This window comes from Oncorhynchus nerka, linkage group LG9b, assembly GCF_034236695.1.
Source record: "Oncorhynchus nerka isolate Pitt River linkage group LG9b, Oner_Uvic_2.0, whole genome shotgun sequence".
In the NCBI taxonomy this organism is placed as follows: Eukaryota; Metazoa; Chordata; class Actinopteri; order Salmoniformes; family Salmonidae; genus Oncorhynchus; species Oncorhynchus nerka.
Window position 1 is genome coordinate 34,268,008 of NC_088424.1, and position 21,574 is coordinate 34,289,581.

Here is a 21,574-nt window from a genome sequence, read left to right on the forward strand (position 1 = left end):
AACAGTAAAAAGACATTTGAAAATAAGAGTAGCAAGGCTTTATACAGACACCTGTTAGTCAGGCTTATTGAGGTAGTATGTACATGTAGGTATGGTTAAAGTGACTATGCATATATGATAAACAGAGAGTAGGCTGTCTCATTGTTGGGGCGGCAGGGTAGCCTAGTGGTTAGAGCGGTGGTTAGAGCGGTGGACTAGTAAACGGAACTTTTATTTTACTATATTTAGGTCAAGTTTGTCCACTTCAAAATGAAGTTGATAAAAAAAAACATGTTTTTATTTTTATTAAAACGCTTATGATAGTTATTTTTATTTACATGACGGCCTTCATCCATAATAGTCGGTTACACGATTGTACAATTACTGTGCCAGCCCTAGGAAAATGCGAGATTTACATTAGATAAGTGCAACCTCATCCTACTTAAACATTGAACTCAACAATCACACATACACACACCTGCTGCCATTTTTGACCAATTCTCATTTGATTGACAGCTGGTTCTGGAGTTGTGTCGCTGTGATGATGAGCTGTGTCGCCCTGATACTGTCCAGCCACACCTGAACAGGATAAGGAGCTGTGTCTCCAATCAGAAGGGAGAGGTGAGGACTGCTCGGAGAAGGAACCTTGATTCTAATAGCTCTGTTGGTAGTAGTGTGGTCCTTGTAACATGGTACTTGTAATGTGGGTTTTATTCCCACATTTGCCTCAAAAGACTATGTATGTAAGTCAGTATGTAAGCCTGTAAGTATATTTGCTAAATGTCTATAGCATTTAGCATAGGAGTCTTGTTAGTTTTACTTACCCACTGTGCATTATTGCTGCAGGTTTCAGATCCAAAGGTGGAAGCATCAGAGGCCAGCTTCATGAAGCTGATTGAAACCCTACTGGAGCAACCAGAGGAGAGGGAACTCTTCTTTCAGGTCAGTGTCATAACATGCTGGGGAAAAGGGACATGATTGCATTTCACTGCTTCCGTGTCCAACCTGGTGCGAGAATCATAGTGAGTGAGCTGTTCATTTCAACGGAACCCGTTTTTTAGCCAGAGATTGCAAACCAACAACTGTATTTTCAGGCTTATCTTATTCACTATGTACAGTGCCTTCGGAAAGTATTCATACCCCTTGACCTATTCCACATTTTTTTTATAGCCTGAATTCAAAATGTATTAAATAGTTGTTTTTTCCTCACCCATCTACACACAATGCCCCATAATGACAAAGTGAAAACAAAGTGAAAACATGTTTTTAGAAATGTTTTGTACATTTATTGAAAATGTATTGAAAATTAAACTACATACATATCTCATTTACATAAGTATTCATAACCCCTGAGTCAATACTTTGTAGAAGCACCTTTGGTATTGATTATAGCTGTGAGTGTTTCTGGATAAATCTCTACCCAGTGGGCATAAAATGTAATAAAGACATCTTTTACTGGTTGAAATCTGGTCTGGACTTCATAACCACATCACAACCAGATTAAGACGTCTTCTACATCACGTCTTTTTGACGTCATGAAAAATATTTATGACAGTCTCTATGGTCCTATAGCTATCAGAGATTTTACCTACTTTAGAGAATATCCCATACTATAAATGCTTTTGCTTTTACTAAAGGCTATGTTTTTCGTAGTTGCAGTCCACCCAATTGAAAAGTGCACATTAACTTCCTTAACACGTGTTCTAGGCAACCAGCATGTAAGACCATGCACAATATGACAGGATACCCTTAAAAAAATGTCACTGCTGTTAAAATGCAGTAAAACTGCGGAACAATGAAATAATGGTTGTTTAATTAATGATATCTGGTAGCTTGCTGTGTGTGTTGGCTTTCTAATGGTAATCTTTTGTCTGTGTTAACTAATTGTACTGTTTATTGTGCTGCACATTTTCTTCTGTTCCACTGAATGCTGTTTTGATGTTCTATTATGACTAACAAATAACATGTAGGCCTAGTCTTTTATTTCAGTATCCTGCTACAATCCACCAGGATTTACAAAACCCTATTTTTATCACCCTTTTTTTCAATCAATAATTTGTACAAAATGATTGCACCTGAATTTGACCCATATAATATGACTATTATATTTTTCCTTAAAGCTTTTAAACAATTAACATAATGTGTGCTGTAATTGCATTTTAATTTCAGTAGCTAAATTAGGAGGTAGGCATATCAGTTCCAGCTAAAACTTGGATTGGAATCTGTGCTTCATGCACAGCAATAGATCTCATCGCAGCCTACTCGAGCGCATAGGTCAACATTCCATGTTAGTTGGGACAGCTCGCCCAATAGGCTACACAACAACACAGTTGGAAAACGACAACAGTTTCTTGAAATTTAAACAAAACAACTAAAATATTTGCCCGCTGTGGTAGTCCCTGTTTTCCTGCAATCTTGTTTTACTTTTGTAATTGAAGCAGTGGTTTGTTGGTGAGAAGAACGTCAAGGAAAGATTTGCTAGCTAGCTATATTGGCTGGCTAATTTGAGCTAACTAGCTGTCTAACGTTAGCTCTCTGGCTAATCTCCATGGACATGGTAAGTTTCAATTTTACCTTTTGTAGGCGTTGGGTCTAGCTAGCTAACATTTTGATATATGTTTAGTTAATGAAAGTAAATGTGTGTGTTCTCTGCGTGTGTGCGTGAGAGATGATGATCATGTCAACATTGTCACGCTAGCTATGAGTGTGTGTTCTGGGAGAGAGAGGGGGAAGAGATGATGATTATGACCACAATACCTTAAAGAAAAGATTGTCAACATTGTGAGAGAGATGGTACATGAATACACATATAGTAAACATTTATTGTGTGTGAGACGGTAAGCTAGCCTAATTCTTGAAACGTGTACCCCCAATATAGATGTTTAGACTTTCTTGATTCATCAGAGATATTTTTGTCTATATTTAATTTGACAATATGATACATTTTGCCTGTCCCTGCTCCTCCTCAACACTCATTCTAAGATTACACCTCTCAACTGCCTTTTTCAATTATTGGTTCTCTTTTTTTTGCAGGAAACTCTAGCTTGGATGGAAGGTTGGAGGAGGGAAAAAAAGGGAATGAGTATAGAAGTTATCCAGTCTGCGGACTAAGAAATGCAAATAGACAGCAAAACATAGATGGAGAGAGAGTGCCTGTCTGCCGGAAGGCTGAGGTGCAACATAGTCAATGCACTTGCTAGGCTATGTCTAACTTCGTGAAGACCTTGGGTAATGGCTAATCATGATTTGTCTTTACAGTTCCTGAAACATGTCAATGACCTGATGCATGGCCTCTACAGCAGTGCCTGGCCACCCACTCAATTACCAGTGACCTACCTATTCTGCCACATCCCAGGTAAAGGAGAGAGCAGAACCACTCCTCCTTAAATGAATAGTAATTGACAGTAAGTTGTTTGCAAAATGTTTATTTCTTCGGTTTGATACTCTGATCTTCAGTGTGTATTGATTCCTACCAACCAACTTTGTAAAGGTTAGGTTTGTACTAGCAATGCTGATGATCATTAACTTTTTTCATTGCATCATGTGTCACTGAGACTGGATTTTCCAAGAGACATGCTATTCAGCTGCCTATTCAGCTGCCTATTCAGCTGCCTATTCAGCTACCTATTCAGCTGCCTATTCAGCTGCCCGATCTTACACTCTTAGAAAAAAGGGTGCTATCTAGAACCTTAAAGGCTTCAATCGGCTGTCCCCATAGGAGAACCCTTTGAAGAACCCTTTTTGGTTCCAAGTAAACCCCTTTGGTTCCAGGTAGATGTATTTTGGGTTTCATGTAGAACCCTTTCCATAGAGTGTTATACGTGGAACCCAAAGGGGTTCTACATGGAACCAAGAAGGGTTATCCTATGGGGACAGCCGAAGAACCCTTTTGGAACCCTTTTTTTCCTCAGAGTGTTGTGTAAGTAGATACAATTGAAGTAGCAATAATATACATTTGTAAAGCAAATCGAATCCTATTTTAACTCACCTTTTTTTCAGGTGCACAACCCATGAGTCCTGATTCAACACAAACTCACACGTGTGCAGTTGCAGAGAAGAGGAAGAGATTTGGAATTACACCCATTTCTAACAATATTTGTTGTAAGAATGATATGACACACACAATTTATTGGTTTCTATTGCCTCCTACACATACTTACATTGTTGTATTTAGCTTTCTTTGTTTAAGACTAGCAAGCTGTCCTCAATGGGGGGATCCTCTGTCCGGAACAATGTCCACAGGATTTTGGAGCGGTGTGTTATATAAGAAGTTGTTTGAATATTACAACATGAATTCAGATTAAGCAAAACTTTACTATTTAGAGATGAGTTAAAAATTGTAATATTCCAACTACTAATTTTGATATCCTCTTTCTTAAAAATGTGTCAGATTGTTGACCAATGAATTAATGTCTCACTTCAATATGAAGGGACAGAAGAGCAAACATGCCTTTGCCTTACTTATAGTAGATTCTGACTGTTAAAGATATTTTACTGTGCATTACTGTTCTGTCGTGTCCTGCATGCCCACATTATGCAAATCATTCATTTATTTTCTTCTCTTTCTATGCATACAGTAAGTGTCCGCAAACTCAAGAGGTTATTGTGTAGCAGGCCCTCTGGAAAGTCTTAAAATATGCCCGTGACCACCCTGATGGAGGAGGAGGCAAAGTATGTACAATACCAGTCAAAAGTTTGGACACCTAGTCATTCAACGGTTTTTATTTATTTGTACTATTGTCTACATTGTAGAATAGTAGTGAAGACATCAACACTATGAAATAACACATATGGAATCATATAGTAACCAAAAAAGTGTTAAGCAAATCAAAGTATATTTAATATTTTAGATTCTTCAAAGTAGCCACCCTTTGCCTTGATGACAGCTTTACATGCGCTTGGCATTCTCTCAACTAGCTTCATCTGGAATGCTTTTCCAACAGTTTGTCTACATTGTAGAATAGTAGTGAAGAGATCAAACCTATAAAATATTCTGAGCAGTTGCTGGCTGCTTTTTCTTCATTCTGCGGTCCAACTTATCCCAAATGGTCTCAATTGGGTCGAGGTTGGATGATTTGTGGAGGCCAGGTCATCTGATGCAGATCTCCCTTCACTTTCCTTGGTCAAATCGCCCTTAAACAGCCTGGAGGTGTGTTGAGTCATTGTCCTGTTGAAAAACAAATGATTCTTCCACTAAGCGCAAACCAGATGGAATGGCGTATCGCTGCAGAATGCTGTGGTAGCCATGCTGGTTAAGTGTGCCTTGAATTCTAAATAAATCACTGACAGTGTCACCAGCAAAGCACCCCCACACCATCGCACTCCCTCCGTGCTTCACAGTGGGAACCACACATGCGGAGATCATCCGTTCACCTACTCTGTGTATCACAAAGACAGGTTGGAACCAAAAATCTCACATTTGGACTCATCAGACCAAAGGACAGATTTCACCTGTAATGTCCTTTGTCCATGTTTCTTGGCCCAAGCAAGTCTTCTTATTGGTGTCCTTTAGTAGTGGTTTCTTTGCAGCAATTTGACAATGAAGGCCTGATTCATGTCTCCTCTGAACAGTTAATGTTGAGATGTGTCTGTTACTTGAACTCTGAAGCATTTATTTGGGCTGCAATTCCTAAGGCTGGTAACTAATGAACTTATCCTCTGCAGCAGAGGTAACTCTGGGTCTTCCTTTCCTGTGGCGGTCCTCATGAGAGCCAGTGTTCATCATAGAGCTTGATGGTTTTTGCGACTGCGCTTGAAGAAACTTTCAAAGTTCTTGACATTTTCCAATTTAACTGACCTTCATGTCTTAAAGTAATGATGGACTGTCATTTCTCTTTGCTTATTTGAGCTGTTCTTGCCATAATATGGACTTGGTCTTTTACCATGTCACAGCACAACTGATTGGCTCAAACATATTAAGAATGAAAGAAATTCAACAAATTAACTTTTAACAAGACACACCTGTTATTTGAAATGCATTCCGGTGACTACCTCATGAACCTGGTTGAGAGAATGCCAAGAGTGTGCAAAGCTGTCAAGGCAAAGGTTTGCTACTTTGAAGAATCTCAAATATATATTTTGTTTTATTTCGTCGTTTTTATGTCTTCACTATTATTCTACAACGTAGAAAATAGTACAAATAAGGAAAAGGCCTGGAATGAGTGTGTCCCAAAATGACAGGTACTGTATATGAGCAAGTTGCTATTTGTTGAAGACATCTCTAAGCTATAACTGTCACAACATTTTTCAACTAGTACCAAGGAAATAGTTTTAGCCAGCTGAGTCCACAAAGTTTCTTCAGTGATATCCTTTTCTAGTTTGCTTTTAAAATCTCATTATTGATTAATATGTAATGTGCTGATTGTCTTTACTGCAGATCTGACCCATCACATGACTCTTCAAGAGGGCCATTAGGCTCCAGATCTCCTTCTGTGTTCAGAGCTCCTTGATGAGGATCTACCCCATCACACCGCTCTGATTAATCATTAATCAAATAAAACAATGGGCCTTTATATACTCTGTCCCAGTCTTTCTATGCATCTAATGTCTGAGTGAATTATGAAACAATTACTGTAAATTGTGATGTAGATTTGTTTTTGCCATTGCTTGATCTATTTTAAATGTAAGAATATGTTGCAGATTAAATGTAATTGGTGACTATGGAACAAATATAAACAAATATAAATGTAATCAGCAATGTTTTCAATATCTGACTTTATCCTCTGCAATACTTTTTACAGTACACTCTTAGCACCTTTTTTTCTATCTAGAACCTAAAAGGGTTATTCAGCAGTTCCCATAGGAGAACCCTTTGAAGAACCCTTTTTGGTTTCAGGTGAACCCTTTTTGGTTCTATGTAGGACACTTCCCACAGGGGGTTCTACATGAAAACAAAAAGGGTTCTATGTGAAACCAAAAAGGCTTCTCCCTAGAACCAAGAAGGGTTCTCCTATGGGGACAGCTGAAGAACTCTTTTTTTTCTAAGAGTGTATGTAATAAACTGTAATCATAACCTGGTAATGACCACCTGACGAGGTCTTAACTATGACCACCAGTAGGCTACATCATATAGCAGCACATAATAGTGGTCAGAATCATGACCAACTGGTCGTATGGTGGTCAGAAAAATACATAATATTCTGGTCAGTAAAAATACATAAAACAAAACGTCCTATTTCAACCGTTTTGCGACCAGAATAATACGCCATAAGACATCTTGTCAACCAGGTTTGCCCACTGGTTAAGAGCTTTCCACACCTGGATTGTGAAACATTTTTTCATTATTCAAGCTCTGTCAAATTGGTCGTTGATCATTGCTTGACAACCATTTTCAGGTCTTGCCATAGATTTTCAAGTAGATTTCAAAATGGTCAAAATTGTAAATCGGCCACTCACTCAACATTCACTGTATTCTTGTTAAGAAACTCCAGTGTAGATTTGTGTTTTAGGTTATTATCCTGCTGAAAGGTGAATTCATCTCTTAGTGTCTGGTGAAAAGCAGACTGAACCAGAATTTCCTCTAGGATTTTGCATGTGCTAATCTCCATTCCGTTACTTTTTTATTCTGAAAAACTCCACAGTCCTTAACGTTTACAAGCATACCCATAACACCACTTATGCTTGAAAATACAGAGAGTGGTACTCGGTAATGTGTTGTATTAGATTTGCCCCAAACGTAACACTTTGTTTTCAGGACCAAAAGTGAATTACTTAGCCATTTTTTTTACAGTATTACAGTGGTATTACATTCCTTTAAAAGTTGCAGCTTGCTGTGGCGCAGCTTGCATGTTGCCACAGAATTCTATGGCACTTTAAGTGTGAACCACTGGTAATTAATGCTAGTGCTAGTTTGACTACCATATTTGAGAAGCATTTGATAGCCTTCAATAATGGCTGTAATAAAGAATGCGGGCACACGGGAGACCGGGGTTCAATTCCCCGATGAAGAGGAAGGAGTAGGCTGTCCTTGTAAATAAGAATGTGTTCTTAACTGATTCAATATGTGCTATTTCGTAGTTGTGATGTCTTCACTATTATGCTACGATGTAGAAAATAGTAAAAATAAAGAAAAACCCTGGAATGAGTAGGTGTGTCCAAACTTTTGACTGGTACTTGCTTAATTAATTTGCTCTATATTATGGTGTTTCTATTCCAAGAAAAATGAAAACCCTCTGGGTTTCCGTTATGGCGCGGTACAACGTGACGGTCGGGAGTACAGTACTGGGCCATTTAGCTAAAGAATCTCTTGTGTCGTGTGGGCAGGGCACACGGAATACTGGGGTTCAATTCCCAGACGTGGAGGAAGGAGTAGGCTGTCCTTGTAAATAAGAATTTGTTCTTAACTGACTTGCCTAGTTAAATAAATGTTACACTAAGAGCATAACATTTCCACACCCTAATTTTCTAATTCTAGTCTAACCAATACCCAAACTGAGATTAAGTGAAAATAAAAATCTCATTTTATTTATCAAGACCATGCTTGTCTCAGAGTAGCGTGAAACGGTGCTAAATCATATTGCTTCTAACTTCAACATGCTCTTTAAATAAATAAGACCTACACCACGTTTAACAGCACATTACTCAGCACTAGTGAGACTCATGTCGGCTACGGTAGTCCAACAGTATGTCTAAAAACGTGACGTGACTCTCCGCCAATAATTACATATAGAGGATTGGAGGATTCTAAATTAAAACAAAAGCTTGTGCTCAGTGGATATTCTGAAAGTAGTTTGAGGGTCGTAGGTCATAAGACTAAGGAGCTGTTGAAATTTGAATCTATCATAAATTATCGTAAAATCTCATGAGATGCAAATGGACAAACAAAAAACGTCCAATGTGTAGGCCCACTGAGTGTACATTATGAACCTTGTTTGAGGTGTGTGGGTCACATGACCAAGACACTAATGAATTTCACAAATTAAAATAAATAATTTAAAATCGTGTGAGATGTATACCAACAAAAAGCTAGAACCAGTTTTGATCGTTTAAAGAGCTATTGAAATTTGAAAAATGTGATGTGTCACTATGTTGAAGGATTCTAAATTAAAACCAAAAGCCACCTCATGGGTCTCCCAGTGGCGGCCGGCACAGGTATCGAACCTACATCGGTAGCAACGCATTTTGCACTGCAAGAGCCCCCATCCAAAAAGTATAAAAATACAGAAAGGTGTTGGTAAAGATATATTGTCCTGCTAATAGCCCGTAATGGGCTATTATAATACTGTACATGGTGTCCAGGTCAGGATATCCAAAACATTTCTTTATTAAAGACTATCAGAAAGAATGTTGCTACTTATTTATTTTGATCCAAAGCCATGAATGAGTGAGTCACTCAGCTTTATGTAGGTGCCGGCTATATGACTGATAATATATAACAATATTTTGTTTTCAAAAAAAACAAAACAGAGCAATTGTAATCTGAATAAATCCCAAAATAATATTTGTAAAGGCCAAAACATTTATTTTTGTTTTTAGAGGGAGAGAAACACTGGGCCAATTGTGCGCGCCCATAAAGGCCAAAATATAGCCCTGCTAATAGCCATAATAGCGCTGTACAACGTGACTGTGTGTTTGAAAGAGTATTTTCCAGTAAGCAACAATTTGTTTACCTTCAATAGACAGCTTTGTTCCAGTAATTCTGTAATTCACTGATATTTATTCCCATAGTAATTCATTATGGATCCAAAGCTAAATAAACATCAGCATTTTGAAAGAGTATTTTTATCATTATTTTATTAACGAAAGCATAAAGATGTTGATGAAGAAATACTGTACTGCTGTTTTGAGTTAGAAATGTAACACTTCAGAGTACTTAAGCATCAAATACATTGCAGGTAGGGGGATGTTCACAACTACAGTAGCCGGGCTATAAAGAGTCTATTTTCCTGATAATCGGGCTACAAGTGTATGAAAAACTGTTTTCAAAATGTCACAAGCTGTTCATCACTACTGTAAATAAAAACACAGCATCTTGTTTACATCTTGTTTACATTCTTTATTGTAACCACAATGTCACAAATCATTTGTATCTACCTTTCCAATTACTTTTAGAATTTGGGATTATTTTTATTAATATTATGGTGTTTCTATTCCAAGAAAAATTAAAAACCCTCTGGGTTTCCGTAAGAATGGACCGGAAAATATGGAGCTGTACAACGTGACGGTCGGGAGTACAGTACTGGGCTATTTAGCTAAAAAATCCAGTGTCCTGCGGAGACCAGCGTTCAATTCCCCGACAGGGAGGAAGGAGTAGGCTGTCATTTGTAATTAAGAATTTGTTCTTAACTGACTTGCCCAGTAAAATAAAGGTTACACTAAGAGCATAACATTTCTACACCCTAATTTTCTAATTCTTGTCTAACCAATACCGAAACGGAGATTTAGTGAAAATAAAAATCCCATTGATTTATCAAGACCAGTCCCCATGCTCAGAGCCGCACGAAACTGCTAAAATAGTTGTAGGCTATTGCTTTTAACTTCAATATGCTCTTTAAATCAATAAGACCTACACCACTTTTAACAGCACATTACTCAACACTAGTGAGACTCATGTCGGCTACTGTAGGCTTACAGTATATCGAAAAACATAACATGACTCTCCGCCAATAAGTACATATGGAGGATATTTCTGTAATTCAGTGATATTTATTCCCATAGTAATTCATTATGGATCCATAACTAAATAAACATCGGCATTTTGAAAAGGTTTTTTTATTATTTTTTATTAATGAAAGCATAAAGGTGCCATTGTTAGTTACATTGTTTTAGTTTGAACGTGCAGACTGGCAATAAAAACAGAACAGCGGGAACGTTTCCCTAGTCAGCACCATTATTAGTCCAATGCCCCTTAAATATTTTGGATATGATTTTGTTTTCAAATAACGTAAAAAAGCGAGAAAAAGGCCATTTTTGAACATGGGATGAGACATTGTTACTCAGTTACATTCTTTATTGTAACCATAAAGCCAGTTTGTTATTAAGAGTGATTTATTTCTGTTTGTAGAGGGAGAAAAACCAAAAACGTACAGACCGTTGCACCAATCTCCCAGTCAAGACCAGCATAGGTATTGAACCAGCATCTGTAGCAACACGGCTTGCACTTCTATGCAGTGTCTTAGACCGTTGCGCCACTCAGGCGCTGTACAACATGACTGGTCGGGAGTGGCATACAGTACCACAGTAAGAGCAAAATAATCCTAACAAAATAAAATATTAAAAACCTTAGTGTAACAACAGTTTTAATAAGTAATACTGAAGTCATGCACAATTATCAGTTTCTATTTAGGTTCATGTCAGAGACACAGTAGGACCCAAAAGCATAATCAGTGCTCTAACTCCCCCTTGCGCTGGTCTGGAGCAATGAAGTGGTGGCGCAGGGTACCGTACGTAAAGATTCATATATCTTTATGTACATATTCTTTATCCCCTTACACTGTGTATAAGACAGTAGTTTTGGAATTGTTAGTTAGATTACTTGTTGGTTATTACTGCATTGTCGGAACTAGAAGCACAAGCATTTCGCTACACTCACATTAACATCTGCTAACCATGTGTATGTGACAAATTTGATTTGATTTGAAATTACCTCTAAATCCCACGGCATAAGTTCACAACTTTTAAAGGTGGAACCACTGTACTTTAGTGCCTTGTTACAACAGGATGCATGTTTTGAATATTTTTTATTCTATACAGGCTTCCTTCTTTTCACTCTGTCAATTAGGTTAGTATTGTGGAGTAACTACAATGTTGTTGATCCATCCTCAGTTATCTCTTATCACAGCCATTAAAGTCTGTAACTGTTTTAACGTCACTATTGGCCTCATGGTGAAATCCCTGGGTGTTTCCTTCCTCTCCAGCAACTTAGTTAGGAAGGACGCCTGTATCTTTGTAGTGACTGGGTGTATTGATACACCACCCAAAGTGTAATTAATAACTTCACCATTCTCAAAGGGATATTCAATGTTTGCTTTTTATTTTTACCCATCTACCAATAGATGCCATCTTTGTGAGGCATTGGAAAACCTCCTTGGTCTTTGAATCTATATTTTAAATTCACTGGTCGACTGAGGGGCCTTACAGATAATTGTATGTGTGGGGTACAGAGATGAGGTAGTCATAATAAAATCATGTTAAACACTATTACTGCACACAGAGTCCAGGCAACTTATTATATGACTTGTTAAGCACATTTTTACTCATTTAGGCTTGCCCTAACAATGAGGTTGACTGCTTATTGATGCAAGACATTTAAGCTTTTAATTTTTAAGTCATATCTACAAATAAATAAAAAGTTACACTTTGGCATTATGAGGTATTATTATGTGTAGGCCAGTGACACTTTTTTTCTCCATTTAATCCATTTAAAATACATCCTGTAACACAACAAAATGTGGGAAAAGTAATGGGGTGTGAGTACTTTCTGAAGGCACTGTATGTACTTTTTACTGTCATCTGCTTGTCCTGTCTATCAGAATGTTTTTCCAGAGGAGTATGGCCCCAAATATGACTCAACACTGCAGATTCTTGTGTGGGAGTTCCTGTCCAGGCTGGAGAAACTGATTCCTGCTCCAAACCTTAAGCAGGTATTATTGTACTGTACATCATCTGAGGTATGAATTAGGGATGGCCATTTGAAAGAATGTCCATGTTCGAGTACTCTCATATTATAATTATTTTAGTTCTCTAGTACTCTCATGTCAATGTGAAACGGGGCTGAATGCAAAATAAAGTTTACGTTATGCTGTCGGTTGCTGTAATTTTTGTTCTGATAAGGAAATGTAACACATTTTCACTGCACTTGACACACTCCACAAACAATTGAAACTTCTTAGAGTTTGTAATTTTGTCCGTGCTTATACATTTAACCTGTTTAATAGTATAATTTGTAAATGTTTTGTATTTGTATTTTATTATTAGCAATCAAATACACTCCCTGGATTAGTACTAGTGCCCATCCCTAGTATGAATTCGGCTCTCAAGTAAGAATGTGTCCCAAAGTGCCTTTCATTCCAAACAAAACCTTGAAACACCATTTTGTTATGGAATAGGTTAGGTAGGTTAGGTCTTAGATGCATGATTAGACACTACCGCTTCAGCAATATTAGCAGGCTAGTTAATTGATTTTGTAACAATTGTTAATTTCTCCATCTCTTAGACTGCATCTTGGCTCAGCCTTGCCCCTGCTCTCTTAGAGGAGTGTGTGCAGTCTGTGGCTCACCCTGAGCCATTACAGGCACTCCTCCATCACCATAAAAATGGACATCACTTAGACACCAATGGTAGGTGGGGTGCAGGATTTGGAAATCATTTACTTGCCTGTTTGCCTGAATTTATTTTCTTTGTTAAAAAAAACCACTTCTGTCCAAATATTTCAATATTTTCCAGTAGAACTTAGGAAATGCTGGAAATGTAGTTAAGATATTCCTGACGTTAACCTGTGACGGTCTCTCCTTTTCTAGCTCTAAGGTCCACTGGTGGTGACTACATCCTCTCTTCACTGTCTTTCCCTTCCTCTGTGAAGGAAGAAATTGCCTCTTGCCAAGCAGGCCCAGAGAGACAGTCCTATCCCACCATAAAGGGATATCAAACCCCTTTCCCATCTGATAAACCAGAGATGAGCTGGGACTGCAGAATGGCAGATCGTAAGGTCTGGACTGTAAAGCCACCAGCCCGTTCTGCTTCTGTCGAGGTCAAGACTATAGAGGACGCCACTGAGATAACCGTTAAACGCAAGACAATCAACAAAGAGTTGATAAAAGAAACCAGGAGAGAAAAAGCTGTTCTCTGCCCTCAGACTCGCAGTGGGCTGAAAACCAGCCGCTTGACTGCTTCCTGTCTGCGCCGTCATCCCGTACTGCGGTTGAACAGGCTTGACATTCGCAATATGTCATTACCCAAGTCCTTGCTAACACTGATTCTAAGGAGAGGGAGGCTGCAGGCTGAGACAAGACGCCCAGGACCGAAAGGAATTGACAGAAAAAAGAAACGGAGAAGAGGTCGTGGTATTACAAATGAGAAGATTAAATCACACACACTTGATATAAGCGATATGCCGCTACCCAAGTCCCCGCTAACACTGACCCTAAAGAGAGGGGTACTGCTGGATGATCCGACGAGTTCCCAAGTACAGAAAAAAAGAGGTAGAAAAAAAGGAGAGAAAATAGGACCTGCTATCACAAGATTAAAGATTGAGAAGATTGGAGCACACACGCTTGACATAAGCGATGTGCCATTACCCAAGCCCTCTCTAAAACTGGTCATAAGGAGAGGGAAACTGCAGGCTGAAGCAACAGGTTCTCAAGTGAAAAAAACAAGGGGTAGAAAGAAAAAATGGAGAAGACGATGTGGTGTCAAAAATGAGGGTGTGAAAAGAGAGCGGTCCCCTGAAACTGAGTGAGTGTCCACGGTGGAAAAGAGGTATTCAAATCCAGGCCTCAAGGTCTGCAGTGCTGCTGGTTTTCTTTTCTCCCAGGTTGTACATTTATTTATGAATATCATTGATTGTTCAGAGAATACACTCACCTAGTGTACAGAGGACTGAATCAGTCCCTGATTCGAGGGGTATTGGGGAAAAGTTTATAACCATCAGTGGTGCAGACCTCAGTCCAGATTTGAAGTAGTAGCGGTTACTAGTAATGGCTAGGACCTTGGCAGTGAACTTACCCATTTGAAAACTGACTTTCATTTTGGTCTCTTCTCAGGGAAGAAGCTGAACCATCAGATTATGAACTTTGGACCAGCGTTAATAAAGGGGTCACGCTCAATGAAAGGGCCCTTGTCGATGATTCTGGTAAGAAAAGTTCCTTAATGAGTGTATAGCAATGAACGTCAAGCTCCTTAGATATGCAAAACTCTTGAATAAAGAATAAGAAACTAGAAATGACAGCCTTAAAGATGCAGAAGAACGTGGTTACTAGACCAAAATGGTCCAGATATTCTGCAGTAAACACTTTCCCTGCATCTATTAGGCTGCAGTACCTCATTCTTTATTTGAAGAAAGTTCCATATCTCTTCACTGCACTGTATTGAGATTTGTTCAAATGTGGTCTAGTCTGTTTTTATCAAGCACCGGATCTGTCTTACTTGTTCTCTTTGACTTTGAGTTAATGTCTATGTGGATGTCTTGCTCACTTCTCTCTTTTCAACACTAGGTGGAGTCCATGCTTCTCATTTCCCATCATCTCATAAGAGGGAGGAGGAACAGCCCATACAGACCTTTCACACAGAGGAGCACAGTGGTCATATGGCCGAAGGGCAGAACAGAGTAGAAGTCTCAGAGATTGTACCTCAGGACTCACTAACTCCTGAGCCATCCAACACCGCTCACAGAATTCATTCAGAGGAGCACAGTGGTCAGATGGCCGAAGGGCAGAACAGAGTAGAAGTCTCAGAGATTGTACCTCAGGACTCACTAACTCCTGAGCCATCCAACACCGCTCACAGAATTCATTCAGAGGAGCACAGTGGTCAGATGGCCGAAGGGCAGAACAGAGTAGAAGTCTCAGAGATTGTACCTCAGGACTCACTAACTCCTGAGCCATCCAACACCGCTCACAGAATTCATTCAGAGGAGCACAGTGGTCAGATGGCCGAAGGGCAGAACAGAGTAGAAGTCTCAGAGATTGTACCTCAGGACTCACTAACTCCTGAGCCATCCAACACCGCTCACAGAATTCATTCAGAGGAGCACAGTGGTCAGATGGCCGAAGGGCAGAACAAAGTAGAAGTCTCAGAGATTGTAACTCAGGACTCACTAACTCCTGAGCCATCCAACACCGCTCACAGAATTCATTCAGAGGAGCACAGTGGTCAGATGGCCAAAGGGCAGAACAGGGAAGAACTTCCAGAGATGGTATCTCAGGATTTTCTAACTCCTGAGCCATCCAACACCTCTCACAGAATTCATTCAGAGGAGCACAGTGGTCAGATGGCCAAAGGGCAGAACAGAGACGAACTGCCAGAGATGGTTCCTCAGGACTTAAGAACTCCTGAGCCATCCAACACCTCTCACAAAGTTCACTCCGAGGAGCACAGTGGTCGTATGTTCGAAGAGCAGAACAGAGACGAACTTCCAGAGATGATACCTCAGGACTTACTAACTCCTGAGTCATCCAACACCGCTCACACAATTCATTCTGAGGAGCACAGTGGTCAGATGGCTGAAGGGCAGAAGAGAGAACTCCCAGAGGTGGTACCTCAGGACTCACTAACTCCTGAGCCATCCAACACCTCTCACAAAATTCATTCCGATGAGCACAGTGGTCAGATGGCCGAAGGGCAGAAGAGAGAAGAAGTCTCTGAGATTGTACCTCAGGACTCATTAAGTCCGGAACCATTCAACACCTCTCACAAAAGCTTTCACTTACAGGAGCATAGTGGTCATATGACCGAAGGGCAGAACGTAGAAAAACCTTTAGAGAGTGTACCTAAGGACTTACTAACTGAGATTGTACTTCAGCACTCGTTAACTCCTGAGCCATCCAACAGCTCGCACAAAAGAAGCCAGCGCGTCAAGGTATGCTCTTTCTGTGGCAAGACTTTCACTGACACACTGGGCTTGACAAGACACATGCGATCTCACATTGAGCAGAGGTCACACCAATGCACCCAATGTGGGCAAGACTATGATTCCAGTGAGGACTTAGAGGAGCACCAGAAGAGAAGCTGTGAGGAAAAGATAAAAAAAGACATTGGTGGGGAAACTGTCCAGAAAAAAACGCATCTGAAAGCAGACAAAAAACCTGATCTGAAAGCAGACAAAAAACCTGATCTGAAAGGACACACAAAAGATCGCTCCATAATGTGCCATGTGTGCGGGAAAGTAACTACTCGTATGTTGGGTTTGCGAAGACACCTTCTACTTCACTTCAACAATGGCGCATACAAATGCCCTGTATGTCCAACGACTTTTATAACAAATGCTGATTTGAGATCACACCTGAGATTGAAAAGATCTTGTAGGGAAAAATGTTCTGATGAAGTAATTAATACCAAGGTCCATCTCCAATCCAACCCTGGGGATTACAAGTGTCCTTACTGTGGGGACACTTTCCAGCTACCACATGATCTGAAAGGACACACAAAAGACTGTTCCAGAAAGTGCCATGTGTGTGGGAAAACAACTTTGAAGCCATGTGGCATGCGAAGGCACATGTTAAAACACAACAACAATGGCCCCTACAAGTGCCCGGTGTGTCCAAGGACTTTTATATCCCGTACTGATTTGAAGATGCACCTGAAAAAAAATAAGCAATGTAGAGAGACATGTTCTGATGTCATGGTGAAGGAATTGCTGTCATCAGTAGATGGTAGATGTAGGAAAACTGAAACAGGAGTCATGACAAGCTGCCAACAACCAAGCTCCAGCAAGACAGGTGGGCCTTCAAAGAATATTGAACAGTTCTTTGAACAGTTCTCTTATGACTTTCAGCAATCCAATAACAGCGCAAGTAGTGATGTGAAGCTGAATAGCCTCAATGAAAACTACAGTAAATACCAACCCATGAAGGATGTTGACTTGAATAGCCTCCATGAAGCCTCCATGGTGACCACTGAAGACTACAGTGATGAGATCAGTCAATACCAACCCATGAAGGACAAAAAGTCTGTGGATGATTCATTGGAAAATGAAATGCCCAATGACAAAGAACCAAACTCAACCATTGGCTTAACAGGGAAGCAGGTGTTCCAGACTGACCCAAAGCCTCTCCAGGATTCTCAACCAGAGATAAGCGGAGAAGTGAAGAGCGAGATACAGGTGATACCGGTTTCGACAATAGATATGACAATACTAAAGGCCCTGCAATTTGAGGTTTTAAGGAAATACAGGGCTCTAGACTCATTTTCCCCTGATGGCACTGGTGCCACTAACTTCTTCAGTTGGTGGCACCAGCTGTTATTTGGTGGCACCCCCAAAAAGGGGCATCACATAGACCTGGGCGATAGGAACAAACATCCATAATGCGCTAAATTGCCTGAATTGGTGCGATAACAATAAATAGAACGATACGTTTAAAACCATTTAGTTTTTCTTTAAACTACTTCTACTACTAGTTTGATGGTTTTAGCATAAATTATTCCATATTAGCAAACTTATTTGAATACTAAATAAATGTAATTTATGAAGTCAGTCATTCATAATGCTTTATCAAGAAGTGTAATAGACTACTGAGATGGTATTCAATAAATAAGTTGTTACATCTAACATGTCCAAGCAGGAATGCATGATTCAAAATATTTTGATATCCAATCTAATCCATATATTATATTATATTTTACTGTCAAAATAGGGCTTTAGGCACTGCAGAGCTTGAGGCGTCACTATAGATATGGGTTCAATCACGGGCAGTGTTGCAGCCGTCCGGAACCGGGAGACCCATGAGGCGATTCACAATTGGCCCAGAGTCGTCCAGGTTAGGGGAGGGTCTGGCCGGCCCTGGATGTCCTCGTCCTCATCTCACTCCAGCGTTACTTCTGTGACGGGCCGTGCTCATGCACACTGACACGGTTGCCAGTTGTACGGTGTTTCCTCTGACACATTGGTACGGCTGGCTTCCGGGTTAAGCGAGCAGTGTGACTTGGCAGGGTCATGTTTCAGAGAACGCACGGCTCTCAACATTCTCCTCTCCCGAGTCCGTACGGGAGTTGCGGCGATGGGACAAGAGTGTAACTTCCAATTGGATATCACGAAATTGGGGAGGAAAAGGGGCTTTAGAATTTTCATATTTTTTTGTTCAATAGAGATTAATTTGCATTCCTCATCTTCATGTACACTAATATTATATATAGCTTAGGCCTAATTCAATTGGTACTAATTGTTGGTACTAATTCACCATCTGAAGAAGTGAAAACCCAAAAATGCATTAGCTAGATAGATCACATTAGCTAGAACTCTAAATATAACACCTACTGCTAGTAGCCATGTGTTAATCTAACAGTAAATGTAATGTCCTAAAAAAAACTTTGCAATGAGGCATAGTGCGCTCGTGATTGCCGATGCACAATTTTGCACGCTCTGTGTTTCAAAGCCATATCAGGTATCTTGATTGCAAAACAGTGTGCTTTGAGCTCAGTAATGATAGTTAAGAAATAAAAGTATACCTACAGAAAGCTGAGACACTCCTCTCTTTAATATGGACAACTAGTTGTTCCTAAAGTTGTTTCTTTCCCACAATTGCATTTTGAAGTGGTATACAATCACGAGGGGCGATAGAGAGTGTGGGAAGCTATCTCGTTACATCCGGCCCCAGTGAAACAGGCAGGACAGACACTTTTATTACAGGAATCATGAGGATAATGTACGTGACTATTTAACAAATTCACGGTTTTATCCAGCCAACGAAATAGGACGTTTTGATTGAGTTGACCGGGTAGAATGTTCAGCTTGCACCAGTGAGACCAATTATTTGTTTTTACTTGCACAGCCAAATTCAGAGGGACTAAATGGTCACAGTCTGGAGCCCTGAAATTAAGGACAACAATGGCTTTCAACCCCTTTCTCCATATTGCATTAGTTTTTGCAGATGTGTAGAAACTCGAAAATGTAAGGAATATGGTGGTAGCTCTCCTAAACTGGGCCCCTATTCACAAAGTGTCTCAGAATAGGAGTGCTGCTCTCAGATCAGATCATAATAAATAAGCACTCGTTCTTTGAGAAGCTTTTGTATCTAGGGCCCTGATTGGAAGGCAAATTGAGCACCAACATGTTGCTGTAACGGAGTGCGTTTCATCCCACCAACATGTACACAACACTTGGCACTGAAGTCAACTGTACTGACAGACAGAGCTTGTGACACAGTGAGAAACGGTTCACTTAAGATCTTGGTGAGGATGACTTCACCACATGGTGACTACTAGTTCTAGCCTGTAAGTTTCTCTTCCACTACACTCACCCCCTAGTAGTCTGCTACAGTAGTCTGTGATCCGAGTTACAGCACCATTGTAACAGAGTGAGTTCTGTCCCCACCTGGGACACAAACTCTGGGGGTTGCCTCTGGACTGGGCTAAGAGACATTCCTTTTATTTATTTATTATATATATAGGTCAAAATTGAACTACTATATATTTTATCCCCATTTTCTTCCTATATATCATAAATGATCCACTTTTATACTTCACTTCAATTTAATTTTGTCACTGGATAAAACCATCCGGTGTTGTCTACATGTTGATCCACCTTGATTTCAAGTTTGCTTAAGTGTGATACATTTAAGTTAATTCAAGAAAATAAATGAAAAGGCAAGGCTTTAAGTCAGAGTGTGCATTTTTATGACCATAATCTATATTTTATACAGAGCGGGAAACTGCAGGCTGAGGCCACGGGTTCCCACGGACAGAAAAGAAGAGGCAGAAAGAGAAAACAGAAAAGAGGACGTGGTGTCAAAAATGAGAAGAGCGAAGCAAAGGGTGTGAAAAGAGAGCGGTCACCTGAAACTGAGTGAGTGTCAGCTGTGGAACAGAGGAATTCAAATCCAGGTAGAAAATGAATTAACCAAGGAATACACTCACCTAGTGTACAGAGGATTGAATCCGTCCCTGATTTGAGAGGTTATTGGGGGAAGGGTGAAAAACAGCAGTGGTGCAGACCTCGAGGCCCAGATTTGAGAGGTTATTGGGGGAAGGGTGAAAAACAGCAGTGGTGCAGACCTCGAGGCCCAGATCTGAGAGGTTATTGGGGGAAGGGTGAAAAACAGCAGTGGTGCAGACCTCGAGGCCCAGATTTGAGAGGTTATTGGGGGAAGGGGGAAAAACAGCAGTGGTGCAGACCTCGAGGCCCAGATTTGAGAGGTTATTGGGGGGAAGGGTGAAAAACAGCAGTGGTGCAGACCTCGAGGCCCAGATTTGAGAGGTTATTGGGGGAAGGGTGAAAAACAGCAGTGGTGCAGACCTCGAGGCCCAGATTTGAGAGGTTATTGGGGGAAGGGTGAAAAACAGCAGTGGTGCAGACCTCGAGGCCCAGATTTGAATGCCCCTATTGTAGTGGCTAGGACCTTGGAAGTGAACTTACCCATTGAAAATCAAAACTGGCTTTATATTTGTCTGTCCTCAGGGAAGATGCCGAACCATCAGATAATAAACTTTGGACCACTGTCATTAAAAGGACCACTGTCTGTGATTCTGGTAAGGAGTGTTCCTTAGTGTGTAGAACAGTGAACATGAGCTCTTTATTCAAAACTACTGAATAAACAAACTACAAATGACAGCCTTAAAGATGCAGAGAAATTGGTTACTAGTGTTATGTTCTAATTTTCAGAGTAAATAACTCACGGACACTAGAGAAGCTTAACCAAGTTGAATTCTTCCCAAAGGGTTACAGCTGTAATTCAGACACAAACATGGCTTCCCGTGTGGTTGTATTCATACTTCACTTTGGGTGGAGTCTCCTTATCGCTAAACAGTGCATTATTGCTGAGCAGGGAGCTGAGATATATGAGCCTTCAACGGTTTCTCCCATTATTAGTACTGCCACATGCGATCGTGTTCCCTGCACTCAGCCCTTCCCAAGCTTCATTATGGCACCCCTCATGTCTCTTTAGTACCTAATGTTCCTATACTTCTGAGTATAACAATGTTCAAAGTTTCACCCAGAATCCAACAC

General features: G+C 40.2%; 1 protein-coding gene and 1 long non-coding RNA gene across 2 annotated transcripts in view; both read left to right on the forward strand.

Moving 5' to 3' along the window:
- The window catches only part of LOC115114705 (uncharacterized), a 36,562-nt gene that overhangs the window by 7,138 nt on the left and 7,850 nt on the right, over positions 1-21,574 (forward strand). Inside the window, exons 3-11 of the mRNA XM_029643164.2 lie at positions 496-600; positions 826-921; positions 12,450-12,560; positions 13,133-13,256; positions 13,437-14,370; positions 14,679-14,767; positions 15,129-17,734; positions 20,271-20,413; positions 21,026-21,096. Coding sequence (XP_029499024.2) covers positions 496-600; positions 826-921; positions 12,450-12,560; positions 13,133-13,256; positions 13,437-14,370; positions 14,679-14,767; positions 15,129-17,734; positions 20,271-20,413; positions 21,026-21,096 — 4,279 coding nt within the window. The remainder of the gene's footprint in view (positions 1-495; positions 601-825; positions 922-12,449; positions 12,561-13,132; positions 13,257-13,436; positions 14,371-14,678; positions 14,768-15,128; positions 17,735-20,270; positions 20,414-21,025; positions 21,097-21,574) is intronic.
- On the forward strand, positions 4,087-9,956 carry LOC135559637 (uncharacterized). The gene is made up of 2 exons (XR_010461809.1): positions 4,087-4,233; positions 4,557-9,956. It is a non-coding gene; the product is annotated as an uncharacterized LOC135559637 (long non-coding RNA).